Here is a 20,166-nt window from a genome sequence, read left to right as displayed (position 1 = left end):
TTGGTATAATATATAACATAATAAATCAGCCTTCTGAGAAAAACAGAGTCAAGCCTTGTGTCTCCACACACAGAGAGTTCATCGCAACAGGGTGGACCAGAGGAAACAAAAAGGGTCAAACAGAAAACAGCTGCCTGCAATCCTATTTGACATTAGCATGGAACCCCTGAGCAGTTACTCCTGCTTCACACAAACCTCCCCACCTTGTCACAACAGTCAGGCCTTCTGGGTTAATTTTAGCAAGTATCCAATGCAAAACTTGTCAAAGCGAATTAAGAAATTACTATTAATTAGTGTGAATTTCAATTTGTGATTGGTGATGCAGCTGGAAGTTTAGATCCTATTTTTATCTTGGTATGACACCACAGTTTACCACAGGGTTATTTTACTATATTTACTTAATTTTACTGTACTTATTTAATCAGATCTTACTTATCCAGACAGTTTGGGAAGAGCTGGATTCCAACTGCTTCCATGAGTTTCTACACCCTTTATATGCACAATGTTCAGTCCCAAAATAAATCAGAACTTTACTCCCAAACAACTGCAGATAAGCACTGAAAAATTACTTATCTAGATAATGGATTTCAACTTTTTAGAATGCTTAATTCAAATGAACACACAACACAGGAATGAAATTAAAAGATTTAAAGGAAATAATGCAGGTGGAGAATAAAAAGGAAGCTTTGTTCTTGCATCAGAATGTATTAGATCTTGCAATTTGCATATACAAATAATTCAGCCACATTCACCGGCATTAAAAACACAGCAAGATCAAATTAGAAACGTAAGAAAAGAAAATAATAAGAGCTGAAACTGTGTAATACATACATATATTATAAAGATTTGACAAATTAAATACATTTTGGTTATACAGAAAAGTTCCAGTAACTTTACAAGAAAAATGGAGTGAGGGAAACACAAACATTTCAAAAGACTGAACACGGGGTGGTCAGGCTCATTTCAAAAGTTTAAAAAATACATAAAAATAGCCTAAAAAACACTGCTAATTACAGTATGCATTCTTCATTAAGGCCCAAATCAGCCAAGCACTTTTAAGGGATTGCTTTGGGGACAGGGAATCCATGGCATCCATGGACTGTGGGATGAGGGCGTTGGGAAGCGAACGCCTCAATGCTGAGCTGAGCTGGGACCTTCTGAACACATGAACAGTCCAAGTCACACAGTGACCAAAACCACAGACAGATCAGAAGGACACTTCCAATCCAACTATTTGGCCTTTTGAAGGAATTCCATGCAACAGACGGAGATTCAAAGGAAAATTCCAATCCACCAAGACCCTCCCCAGAGCTCCGGCCAGCGAGCACACACGGTGACTGCCAAGGGAGCTCTTCACATTCCACAGAAACCTTCATGGAGCTACAGCTGGGAGTTCTGAATTCTGTTTTAGGCATTTCTCTTTCCTCCTCCATATCTCAGTCTGGTTATCAACTAAAATCCGAGTACCTACCGAGGATTTGGTGTTCCAGCTGAACTCCATCCTGCTCCTGGTTGGAAGGAGGATTTTAGGGAAGCCCGTGGGCAGCTGGAGTTGTGCTGCAGCTCCTGGGGGCTGTGGGACTCCCACACCCCATCACTGCTCGACCTCGTGGCCAACTCAACCCAAGGTTTTACCTCAGGGGCCCCAAAATCTGCCCAAAACACAAATTATTATTGTTCAAATGCTGGCCAAAGGGTCAGAAAGATCCTGACATCCGGATCATAACATGGGAATTCCTTTTTTCCAACCTTTTGGATCTCCCTGCACTGAGACTGACTTCAGGAGACAAACCCAGTTTTCACCACAGGGACCCACAAATCTGCCCAACAGACAAATTATTATTATTATTATTATTCTTACTATAATGCCCCCTAAATGGTTGGAAAGATCCTGACATGAGGATCCTAAAATGGGAATTCCTCTGCATTATTTTCCAACCTTTTGGAGTTTCCCTGCACTGAGATTGACTTCATGTACAACTCACCCCAAGTTTTTACCTCAAGGACCCCAAATTCTGACAGATTATTATTCAAATGCGGGCTAAACGGTTGGAAAGATCCTGACATGAGGATCCTACAATGGGAATTCCTCTGCATTATTCTCCAGCCTCTGGGAGCCTGTGCTATAAATGAGACTGAACCCCCTTGTATCATTTCCAGGCTGAATTCATTCTGGCTCTTTCCATTTGGATGGAATTTCAGGAACATGCCCTTCCTCAGCTCCACTTTCAGTACCCAACCCTGTGGCTTGAGTGTTTCTTCTCATAGAGACTCACGAGCGAGTTTAGTCTTTAACCAATCTCGTGTTTGAAGTGCATAATTTACTGTACAAATAAATACAGCAGTGCAGCGACGGGAAGACAGGAAGAGCCAACGGCACTGTGGGGATTGGGGGCTCAGGAATTCCTATCCCAAACCTTCTCCAGCCAGGCTGGAATGGAAGGAGACCTAAAGACACCTTCCCATCCCCTTGCATTGCTCCAAGGTGCGAGGAGATTCTATTGGAATGGGATAAAATAGTGCAAGAACAGCAGGGAAAAGCTCAGTTTAAGCTGCTTGTTTGAAGTTAGGCTTTGATGCTGCATGGCCAAAGCCGAGACAGAACTGTTGCATATTTGTTATCTAATTAATTACAGATTCACCCCTTTGTGCTCATTAAGTCAGAGATGCTTTTGGAAGAGTGGGAGAGATAAATTTGGTAATTATTCAACATTCGGGTGCCCAGTGATTTTGGGGATTTCCCAGCCCCTGGTCAGGGCTGTAATAAAAACTTTTATAGTTTCTGTCACCAATTCTATTCTCAGTAGTACTTTCAATAAAAATATATCTCTGTACACACCCCTAAACCCCTTATGGAAAGTTCTTTTTTGATAACATTTCTGGGAAGGTAAGAACCTGGAGGAACTTTTGCTACAATACTCAATGTTTCTGGCATTAAACTATTCATAAAATGGGGTTTTTTTCCAATTTTTACCTCTTAACTATCCTGCTGAGTCAAATCGAGGAATAAGAGTTTCTTATTTTAAAGGAGTGGGAAATTATGCAGGTGTTTATAGAGAAGAGATGCTTTTAACTTCATTCCTGGCCTTCCTCTTCAAGTCGACAAGTTCAGGTGCTGCAAAATATACTTTTCAAATATGCAAAATATTCTAAAAATCACATTATTGCCTTTCTAAATCGACTTAAACAATATTTGGGAAAAAAAATGAAAAGGGCTTTGAAAGTCCTGTTAATTCAAAAATTCAAATTTGTATTTCTACTGATTTTTTCCTATAGACAGTAAGACTCAAAATCCAACAAAACCTGGAGGTTCTTTAAAACAGCCTGGAAAAATAAATATCTATTTTGATGGTGAACATATTTTCCTGCTGAACAAAACATGTTTAAACATGTGTACCCAAATTCACTTTTTTTAGGATGAACTGTAAATCACCTGTCAAAAAATTCAAGAATTGGGAAATAACGTTGTTGATAAATATTTATGAGTGGCAAAATCCAAAAGAAAAAAAAAAAACCCAAGAATTAAGTTTTTGTTATTTAGAATAAAGATTTCTATCCCATCTTACAGTGCTATACAGTATAGGAACATTATACTTTGCTTTAGAAGATATTTATATTTAAGAAACAACTTTATACAGCAAATGCAACTTTCAGAGCCAGCACATCGTTGTATTTACAGTTCAGTCAACAATCCAAGTGACACAGAATAAATTAACATAATATACAACTATTTATACAGACAAATTAAAAAATAAGGCAGAATTCTCATTTGAAATTAGCATAATCTGAAAAGATGTCGATGAAATCTTGTACCACTCTGTAGCAGAATTCATACTGTTCCTGGAAAACAAGGAAAAGAGATCAAAATGTGCTTTTGGTTACACTAAAAACCTGAATTCTGCAAATCCCAGTGATAAATTCAATATATCCTAACTGGGACCAGTAGCTGAGGACTGGTCTGTTCTGATTTCTGATTATTATTTTAGATAAAACCAGTGGTTCCTCTTTCTTTGGTCAGACACAGGCTGATCTTTGCTCTTTGCTTCAAAGGTTTTCTGGAGCTTTTTCAGAGATGCTTCTTAAACTGAATCAGTTCTTAGGCCTGGCTTTTGATTTAAACCCAGCTGCTCACAGCAGAAACTCCTGAGCGATGCCCAGGGATAACCAGGGAATCAGAAAATCCCAGGATGGTTTGGGCTGGAAAGGACCTTAAATCCCACCTAGTGCCACCCCTGCCCTGGCAGGGACACCTTCCCCTGTCCCAGGTGCTCCAGCCCCAGTGTCCAGCCTGGCCTGGGCTGCCAGGGATCCAGGGGCAGCCCCAGCTGCTCTGGGCACCCTGTGCCAGCCCAGAACCGTCCCAGGGAAGGATTTCTTTAGCAAATAATATAAAACATGATAATCATGCTTATTCTAGAGCCTAAGAATTAATTTGAAGTCAGTTCTCATTCTGGATACCTGCCTGACAGAACCAGTGAGGGATGTGGGAAACCCCATATTAAGATTATTGATAGAGTATCACTTTCCTTCAGCAGCTGTGGAAGAAAACTCCACAGCTTCTCTGGAATTCCATCCCAGCTCCTCCCCACCCTCCCAGGGAGGAATTCCTTCCCAATATCCCATCCATCCCTGACCCAGCCTGAGCATGGATAATCCAATTCCATTTCTTCATCCCCGTTCTTGCTGTCTGTGGGATGGAGAAAACATCTCCCTGGAAAAAGGGTTTGAGGTAATTGTTTCTAAAGAGGCTTCAGATTGCTGAATGGAAGCTGCTATGGAAATCAAAATTATCAATATTTTTATGTATTTTCAAGTTAAGAAAAGTCTCAAAAAACTTTATGGTTAATCAACAGGGAAAAGCATCTGGACTAAGCTTCAAATAGTAGCTGTAGATTACTTGAAGGAAAACTTTAAAAGATTTTAAACAAGTCAGAGACATTTCCAAAGATTTCCATTTCCAAAGATTTCCACATCCCTGGCAGTGTCCAAGGCCAGGTTGGATGGGGCTTGGAGGAGTCTGGGACAGTGGAAGGTGTCCCTGCCATGGCAGGGGTGCAATGAGATGAGCTTTAAGATCCCTTCCAACCCAAACCATTCCGTGATTCCAATTTATGACCAGACGTTTTAAGGTAAGAAAGAACAACTAATAAATAGCTCGAAAACCATTTCCTTAATATATTTTATCACCTGCAACACTCAGAAGACATTTAGTTTCACTGCCTCAAGTTCCTAAAAGACAGAGAATATTTAACCTAACTGTATTTTTAGACATGCTCCAAAACCCCCTGTAAAACCCTGATTATGCCTTCTACACACACATCCACCATCTATGCCAACCTGCAAGAAACCCTTTCCTTCTCCTTTTCCAGGGATATTTACACACAGAACTCCCTTCCACAGGATTCCTGGTGAATCCCTTACCAGTGTTTGCACCATGTGTGGCCTCTGCAGCCTCAAGCTCTTCACAGCCTGGAACACGTCCAGGAGCCCCTCAGCCTTGACCCGTTCCAGGATGTTGCTCAGGGCTATGAAGGTTCCCGTTCTCCCTGCTCCAGCACTGCAATGGAAACACATTTGTTTGGCATGAACTGGGATAAAAATGGGAAAAGAGCATTGGAATCCGAAATGCAAGGAATTCTCAGAACTTTTGGCTTAGGATTAAACCCAGGATTTGATCTGAGACCTTGGAAAAGGCTCCCAAACTCAGGTGCCAACAGTGAGAATGTGGATATAGAGTTTAAAGCAGAGACATGTTATACCAAGTAAAAGAAAGTTTAGAGTTTAAGATATAGAAAAAATAAAAGTAATTACAGAAGTAAACAAGGAGTTTAGAATGGAGCACTGTGGATTTGTGTGTCATAATATGATTGGCTAAGAAAGCTTACACTGTAGCATGGGTCCATAAGATGAAATATTTAAGGACTGGCTCAAAACCATAAATATCCTGTTTGGCAGTGTTTTATTGGTCAATAAATCCTTAAAAGGTCTTGTAACTCAAGGTCTTGTGACCTTCTGAGCCATGCAGTGAAGATGTGAGCTGAGCTCACCCTTCCTGCCTATGTAGAAAAAAGAAAAATAAATCATCCAGAACAATTCAGAGGTCCTGTCTCTAACGCATTCACAACTCCTTCCAAAATCCCCACAGAAGAGGAATGCCAGTGGCCTAGAACAGCCAGGCAGAGGTGCAGAGGGGGCTCACCTGCAGTGCACAGTGATGGGGTGGTTCCCTGTCTGCTGCTGCTGCTTCTGCACAGCTGCAATGAGGTCGATCATGCCCTTCCCTTCGGCAGGAATCCCGATCTCTGGCCACCCGTGGAAGTGGAACTGCCTGACCAGCCTGCTCTGCTTCTCCTGGTTGCTCTGCCAGCAGGAAAACACCCTTCAGCCACTCGTCACTCCCAGGTGCAAACACAATTCCTGCCCGGAACATCTGCAGTGGCAATTCTGCACTGCAAAATTTGCAGCCTGGTCTGTACCATATTAAGGACCTTGGTGATTTTAATTCCAGTGATATTCCAAGATTCTATCCTGGCAGCTCTGTTTCTAAATCCCCCACCCACTGATAATTTCCCCCTACAATTTTCCTTTGGTTTGCACAGCTGTTTGCTCTGGGAAGGACTTAGGATACACTGGCAGTGCCCAAGGCCAGGTTGGACAGGGCTTGGAGCACCCTGGGACAGGGGGAGGTGTCCCTGCCCAGGGCAGGGAGTGGACATGACTTTTAAGGTCCCTTCCAACCCAAACCCAAATTTTGTGAAAAAATCTTAAATCAAATTTTCTTTGACACCTCTGTGGGAGATGGCAGAAAGATCTAGGAAAAACAGCAACAATAAAACAGTTTAAAAACCCCAAAAACCCACCCCCCATTTTGCAACCACCTGTTTCACTGATCAGAATTTTCAGTATTTTCAGGGACTTTAAGCAAAATTATTTCATGTAAGCACCCTCTTAATGCCAGCTTTTGATTAACCACATTTAAGTTCAGACAGAAATCCCAGAATTTAAGACACATAACCAGATCTGGAAATGCCTTCCGATGGAAAAAAACAAACAAAAACAACAAAAAAAGCGCTGGAATTGTAAAGAATTACCGGATTATATGTAACCAGGAAGTCCCTGACACTGATGGCATCCATCAGGCTGTCACTCTTGATTTCCACCGTGATCTCTCCATGAGTCACAGAGCCCTCTGATGGCCAGTACTGGCAGCATTTTTCCTGCAGAATCCAGAGAATTGCAAATATTCCTTGATTTATTTTTCCCAGTTATCTACATTGTCATGAATCTCTGGCATAAGAAGTGACATCCAGCATAATAAGTGTGCTCTAAACACTAAGAATACAGTGATAAAATATTTCTTGAATGGAAACCATCATGATGAAAAAGGCTCAGGAGGCCCAGATAGCAAATATTGCTTTAAAACAGCAATAATAAATGGAATTCCTGAAAGCAAGGTAACATTGTTAAAAACCTCCCAAAACCAAAGAAAAAACTTTTCACAACACCCTTGTTGAACCCAGAATTTTCAAGCTGCAGCACAGGACTCTTTAATTAACTAATGACATGAATTCTCATATTTAAATCAAATAATGAATTATTTCTTGTATTTTAATCAAATCAGGACAGGCTCAGAATAAGCAACATGAGCTTTTACTGGGACAAACGGGATAAAAGTTTACACAAAGGTTTGTTCCCAAATTCCAAAATTCTGTCCCCTGTCAGGCATCCCTTGATGCAAACTGGAAGTTTTCAAAAATCACAATATTCCACAGGTTTTTTTGTGTTTCCTGACAATTCCCAAAAAAGCAGCAATGCTGCCTCACACCAATGAGTGAAGCAGGTGCTCATTTTAGGAAAAACCATAAAACTGGAATTTTTAGGCAAAAAAAAATTGTTTCTCCAGTACTGATACTCATGGTTTGCAGGTGTGAAGGGGCAGTGTGGGGCTGCAGGGTGGGCACATGTCAGATCAGGTCCTTCCTGACTCAGACATGGGGCAACTGGGAGGCCTTTTAAAAACTTTCATTCCATTTTCGGTCTCATGTGATGTTATAACTCACACCATCACAATCAGAAGCTATTTCCTAATTACAATGCATATTAGTGTTTCTTGGCCTGTCAGCTTTTGCCACACCGTGCTGTAAATGCCCTAAAGCCAATCATCTAAAATTACTGCTCGTGGGCTGTGGAAGAGGTTTTACAGTGACTTCTGTGAGCCAGAGAGAAGTTTGATCCCTGTGTACCCCTGAAAGAATTTCCTACCAAGGTCATTGACATAGAAACCAATTCAGGACAAGAAAGAAAGAAGGATAAATAAGAGAAACCTGCAACTGCCTGTTCCAGTGTGCACTTTGTCTTTCCCGACCAATGAGAAGAGTGTAAATTTATGAGTTTTGTAAGAATGCATAAAAATAAAATAAAAACAGTTTGAAGCCTTCTGAAAATGGAGTGTGTTGCTTTGTATTGTCTCTGTCTAAACTACAACAGTGGCTCCTACTACAATGCATCCTTCATGGTTCTATTTCTCCAAAGTATGCAGTCTTATTTGCAAGGCCACCCTTTGAAACTTGTTTCTATTTCCATTTCTCCCTCAAAAATGTCAGTCCTATTCCATGGCATTTCTCACCTCAAGGTTTGCACACCATGTGAGCCTTGTGCCAGGCTTTGAGGGCTCTCCACAAAGCCATGTCCCACATACCTGCTCCCTCTCCTGGACCTCGGTGAGCATCACGATGGTGTGGCACTTCCACTCCCACACCATCCTCCAGAAATCCTCCACCGTGTGAGGCAGGGGGCCCTGGGTGGCAATGAAATAATCCTTCTGCCGGTAGCCCTGCGGGAAGAGAGGGGGTCACACAGGGACAGGGACACCTCACGGGGACACCACGGCTTCAACGTGGGCTTCTCTCCCAGGGAACGAGAGGGAACGGCCTCAGGCTGCGCCAGGGAAGGTGGGAGCTGGGTATTAGGGGAAATTTCCCCACAGAAAATGTCAGTGCCCAGGGCAGTGGTGAGTCCCCATTCCTGGAGGGATTTAAAGCCATGTGGAGGTGGCACCTGGGGACAGGGAGCAGTGGTGGCCTTGGCTGTGCTGGGGGATGGTTGGACTCGATAGTCCGAGAGAGCTTTTCTAAGGTTCTAAAATCTCCCTCAAATTCACAATGCTCAGGTGAGTTTCTCCAGTCATGGCTGAGGGGATGAGATTCTGCAGGGCCACATTTCACAAGACCATCACAACAGCAGCTCCCAGCTTTCTCTAGAACAAACTTCTGCTGAGTTTTGAGGTCCAGTTTAATTTCACAGAATCAATGAGCTTGGAAAAGACCTCTGAGACCATCCAGTCCAACCTGTGACCCAAGCCCAAGGCTCTGAGGGCCACATCCAGCCCCTCCTTATTCCCATGCTCTGTATGGAATCCCCAGCCCACAGTCACTAACGTGGTTTCATTGCTTAAGGACATGATTAATTCTCATATTTCAACAAAAACAAGACACAATCCTGTGTTCAGCTTCCAACAGGAAGCTGGGAAGAAAGCTTGGAATTCATCCAGCTCTGCCCAAGTAAAGCCTGGCTGCCAAACACTGTCACAGCTTTCCCTGTGCTCAACACTGACTTCTCTGTTTCTCAGAAAAGCAAATATTTACACCTGTTAACCTGACCCAGATAGTGGAATCACTGGCTGTAATTGTGCAGCTGATTTGTTTGGTCAGAATTTAATAAAAGGTTTGGTTTATAAATCTAACAACAAGGTTTAAACTGCACAACCATTTAAACTGAAATTAAAAACACCAGATAAGAAATACACTTGGAAACTCCCATAAACAAAGCTCATGTTCTTTGCAAGCCAAGCTGATTGTGACTCTTTAAAAAGACCTATCAGCAGCAGCAAAATCTTGGATTTGAAAAGGAAATGCATGAAAATGTTGTATACTTACATCTATGAAGGAAGCATTGATGTAATCTGTGTACTCCTGCCCTCTTTTCATGGACAGAATCACTCTGTTAAAATCATCTGGAAAAAAAAAATAAGCCTGGGCTTAGTTTTGAGTCCAGTAAAAAAAAAGTCTAGTCTTAATTTTAAGTCCAGCCTTACTTTTGCCCATGGAAGAACAAACCCCACCCAATCTTTTCTCTGAAATGTTCATTTTCAGGTGCAAACATTGCAGTGCTGCTCAGACCGTGCATGGAATCACACAGAAAAGGGGTGGTTCAACAGGTGAAACTACTGAATTATTGAATTCAAAATCCCTGACTCTAACAGATTTTAGGGTGATTCGGTAAAACTCAAATCACTGAATCTTTTAGAGATGACAGTTTGTAAGGGGAGCGGGGCTCTGCCAGCACACAGATCCAGCGTGTGCTCCCAGCCAGGCATTCCTGGCACTGTCCCTGGAGATGAGGAGCTGGGGATGATCTGGATGACTTACAGGGGATGATCTGGATGACTTACAGGGGATGATCTGGATGACTCTTGCTTTCTTCATGTTGGCCGGGAGGTTGCCAGTCCTCATGTTCTCCTTCATGATGCGCACGTTGGTCAGCTTCTGCAGAGAGCACAGGGGGTGAGCGCACGGGGCAGCAGAGGGGCCAGCACACCCTGCACTGCTGGGCTCTCCAGTGGGGTAAAAAAATCCCTGACACGCTCCCAGGGAGCCTGCAGCCACTTCACTGTCCTGGCTGCAGAAATTAAGAAGGAAAAACAGTCACAGCATCCCAGAATGGTTTGGGCTGGAAGGGACTTTAAATCCCATCCAGTGCCATGGCAGGGGCACCTCCCACTGTCCCAGGCTGCTCCACATGGCCTTGGGCACTTCCAGGGATCCAGGGGCAGCCACAGCTACTCTGGGCACCCTGTGCCAGGGCCTGCCCACCCTCACAGCCAAAATTTCCTTCCCAATATCCCATCTAATCTTCCTTCCCTCAATACCATTTAGAACTTGTTTCTCTATGATCGGACTTTGTTTACCCAGTTCCCAACTTCTGGTTAAATCAGTCCTTTAAAGCAAAGGGACAACTCCAGCTAACACCCAGATGGCAATTAATACTTTAAACCTATAGAGAAAATAAATATTTACCATAAGGAAAAAAATAAAAAAAATTCTAACTATTCTCTCAGAGAACTAAAGTCATTTAAACAATGATCACACACAGCCAGTGTGGAGTTCTTCATCTGGGGTTTCTCCACTGATAAGAAAAGGGGCTTTTTGGGTTTTTTTTTTTTGAGGTTTTTCTCCAGCCCTGTACATTCCCTGCTGTCAGTCACCTCAGAGTTAACAATCCCACTGGGATGCAGATTAGGAGCACCTAATCCAGTTTCCTCTTACAGCATTATCTGATCTGGCACCCTGCACCACACCCAGAGAATCACTCCACTTTTCTTTATAAACAAACAAAAAGCATTTAGGGAAAGGCCACGGAATGACACAGCTCTGAATGAGGGAATGAGATTAAAATCTGAATTTAGGGAACAGGATGTTCAGCAAGGCCCCATTCACAACAACCACCAAATAAAACAACTCCTTCCCTTTGATACACCTTTAAGGTTACACTTTTATCTTGGAAATCCAGTGGGGAAGATTTCCATACTTACTTTAAATTCCTCTTCCAGGCCTATTTTGACCAGGTTTGGGGCTGCATTGTGGGAAGTCTGGAGGTGTTTTTCCAGGGATGACACATCCAGCTCTGTGTCACCATAGAGGTAGTACTCGAGTAAGGCTTGGTAAATGAAGGAATATTGCATCTGGAAGGGACACAGAGGAGAAGGAAGGGAGGGAAATGAGGAATTCTGGGACTTATTTAAAAATCAAAGAATGGTTTGGCTGGAAGAGACCTTAAATCCCACCCATTCCACCCCTGCCATGGCAGGGACACCTTCCCCTGTCCCAGGTGCTCCAGCCCCAGTGTCCAGCCTGGCCTTGGGCACTGCCAGGGATCCAGGGGCAGCCACAGCTGCTCTGGGAATTCCATCCCAGCCCCTCCTCACCCTCACAAGGAACAATTCCTTCCCAATATCCCATCTAACTTCAAAACCACTGCTCCTTGTTTTGTCACTGTTTGGTGACAATCTTCTCATTATTAACATAATAGTAATAATAACAATAGCAATAATAATCTATTATTATGCTGAACCAGAGTTTTCCTGTTTGCTCACATTTCCACTCATATTCTCTGACATTCTGCTCTTGTGTGCATGGTAAAACCTGGAAATGACTCCTAACAATTATAATTAATTGTTTCACAGTGGTCTTCTCCACCTTTATCTTCTCCCTCACCCCACATCCATCACTGAGCTTTGTGCATTTTTGAATTAGAGAATCTCAGAATGATCTGGGTTGGAAGGGACCTTTAGACTCATCCATGGGCAGGAACACCTCCCACTAATCCCAGGCTGCTCCAAGCCCCAATTTCCCAATTGTCCAACAGCACGAGACACACTGATCTGCACAACGGAGTGGGAATACAGCGGCATTTCCTTCTGCGCCCAGGAAAAGCTGGAATTCCGGGTGGTTGAGGCGCACTCACGTCAGTCTGGACCATCTGGGGCCGCTGGTTGCGGATCCTGCAGACGAACTCGAAGACATCCACCTTCTGCTCGGCGTGCATCATGTCGATGATGGCGTCGATGACGATGAAGGTGCCCGTGCGCCCCACGCCCGCGCTTGGGAGGGAACAAACACGGTCACCACATAGCCTCTGGACACACAGAGACATGGCTCTCTCACAGGAGCTTCCTGGGGAGCTCTGAGAAGCTCAGAGAAAAGAATTAAAACAATTCTTATCTCCACTTGTTGTTGGGGACGTGCGGGATGTGTATGGAGGTGGTTTGCCAGAGGGTGGTTTGTTAATTGGACACTGGATGGTGTTCGGAGGGATTGACCAATTAGGCCAAAGCTGTGTGGGACAGTCAGTAAGGGTTAAGAGTTTCTTAATAGTATAGTATAATATAGTATAGCTTAATAAAGCAATTGATCAGCCTTCTGCAATCAGGGAGTCAGTGCTAATTACTCCCCGTTCAGGGGATTGTTGCCGTAATACAAACACACAAAAATCTCCCTGGAATCACCCAAATCTGCAGGAACTGCTGCAGCAGTGAGCCTCGTGCTCAGACTGGACTGAAATACTGGCTGGGAAACATTAAATCTCAGATCCTTTAGTCCAACTGTTCCTACCATGTTCCCAAGTGCCACATCCAGAGGGCTTTAAAATCCCTCCAGGGATGGGGTTCCAGCCCTGTGGGCTGTCCCAATGCCTGGTCACCCTTTCAGTGAAGAAATTCACAGAATTCACAGAATTATCACTGGGTTGGAAAAGACCTTCAAAATCACCGAGTCCAACCCAGCCCCAACACCTCAACTAAACCCTGGCCCCCAGTGCCACATCCAGGCTTTGTTAAACACACCCAGGGATGGTGACTGCACCACCTCCCTGAGCAGCCATTCCAGAGCTTTATCACCCTTTCTGTAAAAAACTTTTTCCTAATATCCAATCTAAACCTCCCCCTTTTTCATTTTAACGAGGCCAGCAAAAAAAGAGGGATGTTTTTAGCATAAAACCCTAGCTCTCTCCTGTTGATGGGATCAGAATTATATTTAAAAAGAGATTTGAAAATAAAGTCTGCTTCACCATAATAATTCTATAATAGCTCTATAAGGCTGAGATAAAATAAATAACTATAATAATAACTCTAAAGGTTAAGATAAAATTTCAATTATTCTTTTAGGAATTTTTTAGCTCCACATTTCCCAACGTTGCCATCCCTGAACACTTTCTGGTTCTTATATCCTTAAAAGCCACGAGAGGGAGCACGACTGTTAGAAATGACAAAATTCCAGCGACTTTCAGCTCTTCCTTCCAGAGGAAAAGGGCATGGCATCCTGTACTAGTCATGAGTAGCTCTCCTTTAACCTCTTGGGCAGTTTGCTTGGCTGCAGTGGCCACAAACATCTCCAGGAACATGAGAAAAACATCTCCCCTCCCCTCACAGGCTCAGAAATACAAACCAATTCAGGTTTTCAATAAGACCAGAACAATAAAATGATTGCATTTGTAGTACAATTATTTCATTTCCACACGCACTTTACCAGCAGGGAAACCAAAACCCATGAGCTCCACTATTCCAGAGGTCTGGAGGGATGATGGAGATTCCCTTCACTCTCCCTTCCATCTACCCATGTTGGCCCTCTGGCACCACAAGGAATGCCCCTCATGTCCCAATGCCTGAATTCCCACTCAAAAGAGATTGTTCTCCTCCTGACAGCCCTGGAAGCCACCTCTGAGCACTGACCTCTCCTCCCCAGTTCCCACTGGTCCCTCACTGCTCATTCCTGGAGGTTTCAGCCCAGCTCAGCTTCCTCACTCCCTTTCCAGCCATGATCCCTTTTTGGACATCCCTGTTCCCTCCCAGAGTTCCCAGATCAGCTCTGGGTTCCATCCCTGCACGTTCCTGCTGAAGCTGGTGACTTCTCCACCCTGGGCATTCACCTCCTGAGTGTCTCCATCCTTAGCCTGCCTCGTGGCATCCCTTACTCAGCCACTCCTCAAAGTCCCTCTTCACCCACTGAAAAAATTCGACTTGTAAAAAAACCTATTTCCAAAACCTTACAGAATACAAGAATCAGCAGAAAATCCTGCCACTCCTCTTTTTCACTCCTTCACTTCCAAATGCCAAGTCATTGTTTTATTCACTTCCCAAACCTGACTGGAGAGCTTTTGGCCAGGGTGGCTGGGGCAGATTTCCCTACAGGCTCCCTAAAAATGGATGGTTACTCACTGCTGATGGGCTTCCCTTTCCTTTTCCCAACAATTCAGTGGTGTCACATCCTGAAGTGGGACGGAAGCTCAGTGTCACCTCTGTCCTCCTCACTTCTCACCCTGACACACCACGGCCTGGCCGTGCTCTGCTGGCCCTTTAGATTGAAATCTCTGCAGGTATTCATGAAATTATTTTGTATTTTCCTTGCTTTTGGCTTTCCTTCTGCTGGGTAAACCAAGCACAGCATTTCCTGCTGCTGCCAGATAAAGCTCAAGCCCAGAGTGAGGTTCCACATACAGCAAAGGGCTGTAAAAATATTCTCAACTGAGACAACTCAAATCTACTTTTCCCATCTAAATTTTTTTTTTTTATTCATGACACCTAGGTGAGAAGGTGAATCCCAGCAGGACAAATACCCTTCTTTTTCTCTATCACACGTATTTCTAGCAAGGAAAAAGACAAACACAAGAATTTACATCTTTTTTTTCCTTAAAAACAAGACCCAGACATACAAAGCTGCTCTTCTTTTCTTTTCATTCTGCTCCTGTGCTCTTTTTATTCTAACCTTGCAACAAAAATTGCTCCTGAAAAGCTACTTCCTGCTCAGGGGTGAGCTTACAGCTGCTACAGAGGTTGCAATTATTCTCTTCAAACTGTTTGGGAGTTTGGTTTCAGTTTCATTAAAGATTTTTTAGTTTCATTTCAAGACTTAGTTTAGCAGCAGGATGTGCCTGTGTGAGTGACCAATGAGTGGGAATTGGTTCTGGATTGGGATGAAGCACATTTTTTAAATTGCAGCATTTAAGTCTCTTGAATTCAAGTCTTTCTTCCAAACTTTTCAGGCATTTCATGGCTAATTTCCATAAAAAAACTGCAATTTGACTGTGGGAGAAGTGGGGGATGAATTCCCAGAGCAGCACTGAGTGGCAAAGGCCACAAATTTCTATCACCAGTCTGTTTTTCTGACAAAGAACAGATTTATACCAAACAATGGAGATCTCTCATAACAAAAACCCCAAAGAGCAGAACAACAACTTCTGTTTGAGTATTAAACTGACAACAAAGATAGAGCTTTGGAAATTGTTTTTACTCTCAGCTCTCAAAAACTTATCAGATTATTACCCTTGAATAGAAATATGTGAGTAAATATATCTGTAATATAAATATATATATATATATATATATAATACATCTAAAATATACATAAAGTCTTTAAAAATATATAAAAATATGTTTAAAAAATTTAAATATCTATAAATAACTCCAGGCCAAGCCACAGGAATGGCCTGAGGAGCACATACATACCTACAGTGAACCACAATTGGTCCAGCATGGGCAGGATTCAAGGTCTTGACTTTTTTCAGGAATTTCAGCATGCCAATAGGTGTGAAAGGCACCCCAAAATCCGGCCAGCTGGTGAAGTGGAGCTGGGTGACGAGTCTTGGAGCTTTGCATCCCTCCTGGAGCTGCAGGAACACCCAGACTCTGAGTGTGACATCTCATTGGTTTTGTGGTTTTAGTAGTTGATAATTACTGATTCTTTTAATGTTATCTATGTGTATAGACGATATTAGTTATTTTACAGATATGTTTCAGTTGTTTTTATTGTTAGTGAGTTAAAAAACCCAAAAATATTAGTTATTATTTGGTAGTTATAGCTATTTTTGTAAAAGTTAAATGTATGACACATATTCTAATACTTTGCAAAAGTTAAAACTGTAATATGTTTATTACACTGGTCATAAATGAAAATATTATTAATAAATGAAGTTTTGAGAATGCAAGTTCCACAGGGGCCAGATCACAATTATTATATTAAAAGTAGTTAAAAGTGATTATAAATATATTAAAATCCTTGTGATTAACAACTGGTAAAAGTTAATTTACAATAGCAAAAGCCAACAAGCACACAGCTATTTAGCCTAAATCACTATGTGTTACTGTCTGGAAAAATCCCTTTGCCAGGATTTATCTCCTGGGAAGCTGAGAAGCCTCAGAGAAAAATGAAAACAATAATTATCTGATTTGCTTCTCCTGTGTTTTGCTGCTTTGGGATGTGTTTGGACATTGTTTACCAACAGGTGATTGTTTTATTGGTTTCATGTGAATTGTTTTTACTTATTGGCCAATCACAGCCCAGCTGTTTTGAGGCTCTGGAGAGAGTCATGAGTTTTTCTTTATTATCTTTTTAGTCTTCTGTCTGTATCCTTTAATATAGTTCAGTATCACATTCTTTAATATAATATAGATCATAAAATAATAAATTATCCTTCTAAGAACATGGAGTCAGATTCATCATTTCCTTGCCTTCATCTGTGAGCCTCAAAAATAAAACACACTGTGTGCTTGCTGGCTAAAATCAGCCACATTCCTAAAATTCTGATTTTTCTCAAATAGCAAACATTTGGGGTTGTCTCAGCTTTGCCCCGGGAGCAGCTCCGGCCTCACCGAGTGCACGCAGAACTTGCGGATGGTGTAATCCACCAGCACCATGGAATCCTCCACGGACACACGGACACTGCCGTACGTCCAGCAGCCCTGGTCAGGCCAGTACTGGAAACACTTCTCCTGCACAAAAACAGGGAATTTCAGGGCCAAACACGGGGAATTTCAGAGCCAAACCCAGGGAACTTAGAGCCAAGTACAGGGAATTTTAGAACCGAGCACAGGGAACCTTAGAACAAAACCTAGGGAATTTCAGAACCAAGAACAGGGAATTTTAGAACTAAACCCAGGGAATCTGAGAACCCAACTCATGGAATTTCAGAACCAAACCCAGGGAATCTCAGAACCAGGCACAGGGAATTTCAGAGCCAAACGCAGGGAATTTCAGAGCCAAACCCAGGGAATTTTATCACCCTGGCTTTGCTTTCACTGCCACGCTCTCCTGGTTGATCAGGGAAGGTGAGCACAGCTGTGAGCGTGCAGAGCTCCTCACCTGGCACAACTTCAGCACCCTGCTACTGCTTCTTAAATTGGTGCAGAGAGGTGAGAACAGCTTTGAATTGTTTTTTAACCAGCTCAGCCCCCACAGCTTTTGTTTCAGTTTGGCAGCTTAGTTACAGGGTGTCCACCTGTGGGGACTGTGAGGTTTTCACTCCGATTTTGAGCTTTAGCTGCAGCCAGGGAGAAATTCAAAGCAGTTCTGCTTTGGAGCCATCAGGAATATCCAGATTTAGCAGTTCTGGCTGCTCCTACTGGGAATTGGCCCTCATGGCCTGGCTTTGCTGTTTGACCTTCATCAAGCTGCAGCAGAAGTGCAGGAAAATCAAGTCCAGGAGGAAAACAAGGAATGCCCATCCTCAGGGGAGGAGTGGGGGACAGGAAGGAACAGCAGCACCCTCACAGCGCAGCAGCTTTCATTTCTCTTTGTTTAGTTGACAAACTGTGCATTTTGAAACCTAATACTCAGGAAAATGAGCAGAGTTTTAATCTTCCTTCCTAATCAATCCCATCCACAAGTGCAGGGATAAAACCACGGGAGTTTTCCTTTGGCCCTGGGCTATGCAGGACACAACTGGCCATCAGAATTTTCTCCTTGAGATCACCTGATATAAATGGGTATTTCAGACATGAAAACTGTATTTTGGAGCAGGAACTCAGCTGTGCTGAGAAGGGCCAGGGCAGGAAGAGGTGAGAAATGCACCTGGTGAGCCCTGACTGCTTTTGGAGCACAGGGGACATCCCAGAGCAGGGTGAAAGCTTCTTTACCTCTTTTCTTTCTTTCAGGTTGGTTAACATGACAATAATGGCCGATTTCTGCTCCCAGATCATCCTCCAGAAGTCATTGACTGTTTCCTGCTTGGGTCCTGCAGACAGAAGAGGGAAATGCTCAGGAGAGGGATGGGGCAGATCCCAGAGCAGTCCCACACCCTGCCTGGGCACCCACCCACAGCTGTGTTTGCTGCACCTGCACACCGTTGGAATCTACCAAATTTCTGTATTTACTTATTAAATTATCCCCCCTCATGTTTTCTTTCACACAGACATGCACCCAAATCTACATTTTTAGAAGGAATTTCCTCTCTTGAAATATCACTCATAGAATCACAGAATGGTCTGAGTTGGAAAGGACTTTAAAGATCATTTAAAGCATTTAATAATTTACTTTGCACTCCCTGCCATGGCAGGGACACCTTCCATTGTCCCAGGCTGCTCCAACCTGGCCTTGGGCACTGCCAGGGATCCAGGGGCAGCCACAGCTGCTCTGGGCACCCTGTGCCAGGGCCTGCGCACCCTCACAGGGAACAATTCCTGCCCAAAATCCCATCTAAATCCACCCACTTTCAGTTTAAAGCCATTCCCTGTGTCCTGTCCCTCCATGCCTTGTCCCTTCCCAGCTCTCCTGGAGCCCCCTCAGGCACTGGAAGATTTGGCAACACCTTAAATATTATTTCATCTTGTAACTATGGCAGGAGCAACATTTAGAATTCCCACTTTACAGCTCTTCCCCATGCCAAGGTGCAAGGTTCCCTTGGAATGGATCATCAGGAGACACCAATTTCCAGCAAAGAGGGTCAAGGAGGGGGAAATGATTCTCTGCCAGAGCAGAACCTACAGAACTGCCTAGAGGCACCTCACACACATCTCCAGCTCATTTCAGCAGCAACCTCTGACCCCAACCTCACCCCTGACCACCACCTGCAGCTAAAAATAACCTTTCAAACACAACTCTAATTAAACGTGCTCAACCCTAAGCTATAGAGAAGAGAGAAATGAGAAGGAGTTACCTTGTGCTGCTATAAATTTATTCTTTTCCTTATAACCCTGTGGAAATAAATGCCACAGCAGTTAAAAGGTGAAAGGCCAAGGTGTGCTAGCACAGAATTGCTTCTTTAATGCCCAAAGTTTGGCCAGCTGTGGGCAACTCTCAACTCACATCTATATATGATGCATTGATGTAGTCTGAAGGTGGGACTCCATCAATTTGGGTCAAAATCACTCTGGAGTGATCATCTGGAAGAAAAGAAGGACATTGGGAAGGTATTAAATCTGGAATATGTTATTTCCTTGCAAGCAGGAGGCCTGGAAAAGCACAGACAACACAAGAACAGCATTTCTGACCAGTGAAGTTGTTATTATTTGAATATTTTCAGCACTACCAGCAGCCTGCTCAGCCAAAATGAATTGTCTGCTTTAAAAGAAAAGTGAGTGCTTACATGGCAGGATGTTGGGATATCTGTTCTTCTCCCTGTTTTCCTCCTTATTTGCCATTTCAAATGTCCCCTGCACATATCCAGACGTTAATGACTGGGGAAAAAAAAAATATATAGAGTCAATGTGTTAGAAAACAAATAATTTTGACTGCACATGGCTCAGGGAAAATTTGCATCCGCCAGAACTAAATATATTTCAACTTTTTCCCCCCAGTAACTTTAATTCCTTTCCAGCAGGCAACTACATCCTGGCAGATT

The 20,166-nt window shown here is 43.1% G+C and overlaps 1 protein-coding gene across 2 annotated transcripts in view; it reads right to left on the bottom strand.

Annotated features, from left to right (window-relative positions):
• Positions 1-678: 678 nt before the first annotated feature.
• Positions 679-20,166, bottom strand: part of PTPRE (protein tyrosine phosphatase receptor type E) — a 91,313-nt gene continuing 71,825 nt past the window's right edge. For both annotated transcript variants that reach the window (XM_041415857.1, XM_041415859.1), the window contains exons 6-20: positions 19,912-20,002; positions 19,632-19,708; positions 19,483-19,519; positions 18,464-18,561; positions 17,201-17,320; positions 16,058-16,218; positions 12,523-12,658; positions 11,591-11,740; positions 10,451-10,544; positions 9,936-10,012; positions 8,699-8,833; positions 7,092-7,217; positions 6,200-6,360; positions 5,422-5,557; positions 679-3,840 (exon numbers count right to left, since the gene is read on the bottom strand). In XM_041415857.1, the coding sequence (XP_041271791.1) occupies positions 3,766-3,840; positions 5,422-5,557; positions 6,200-6,360; positions 7,092-7,217; positions 8,699-8,833; positions 9,936-10,012; positions 10,451-10,544; positions 11,591-11,740; positions 12,523-12,658; positions 16,058-16,218; positions 17,201-17,320; positions 18,464-18,561; positions 19,483-19,519; positions 19,632-19,708; positions 19,912-20,002 (1,674 nt within the window). In that variant the 3' untranslated portion in view covers positions 679-3,765. The remainder of the gene's footprint in view (positions 3,841-5,421; positions 5,558-6,199; positions 6,361-7,091; positions 7,218-8,698; positions 8,834-9,935; positions 10,013-10,450; positions 10,545-11,590; positions 11,741-12,522; positions 12,659-16,057; positions 16,219-17,200; positions 17,321-18,463; positions 18,562-19,482; positions 19,520-19,631; positions 19,709-19,911; positions 20,003-20,166) is intronic.

The sequence above is a fragment of the Onychostruthus taczanowskii genome, unplaced genomic scaffold, assembly GCF_017590055.1.
Source record: "Onychostruthus taczanowskii isolate IOZ18803 unplaced genomic scaffold, ASM1759005v1 scaffold5, whole genome shotgun sequence".
Lineage (NCBI taxonomy): Eukaryota > Metazoa > Chordata > Aves > Passeriformes > Passeridae > Onychostruthus > Onychostruthus taczanowskii.
This window is presented reverse-complemented; position numbering and strand designations above follow the sequence as displayed.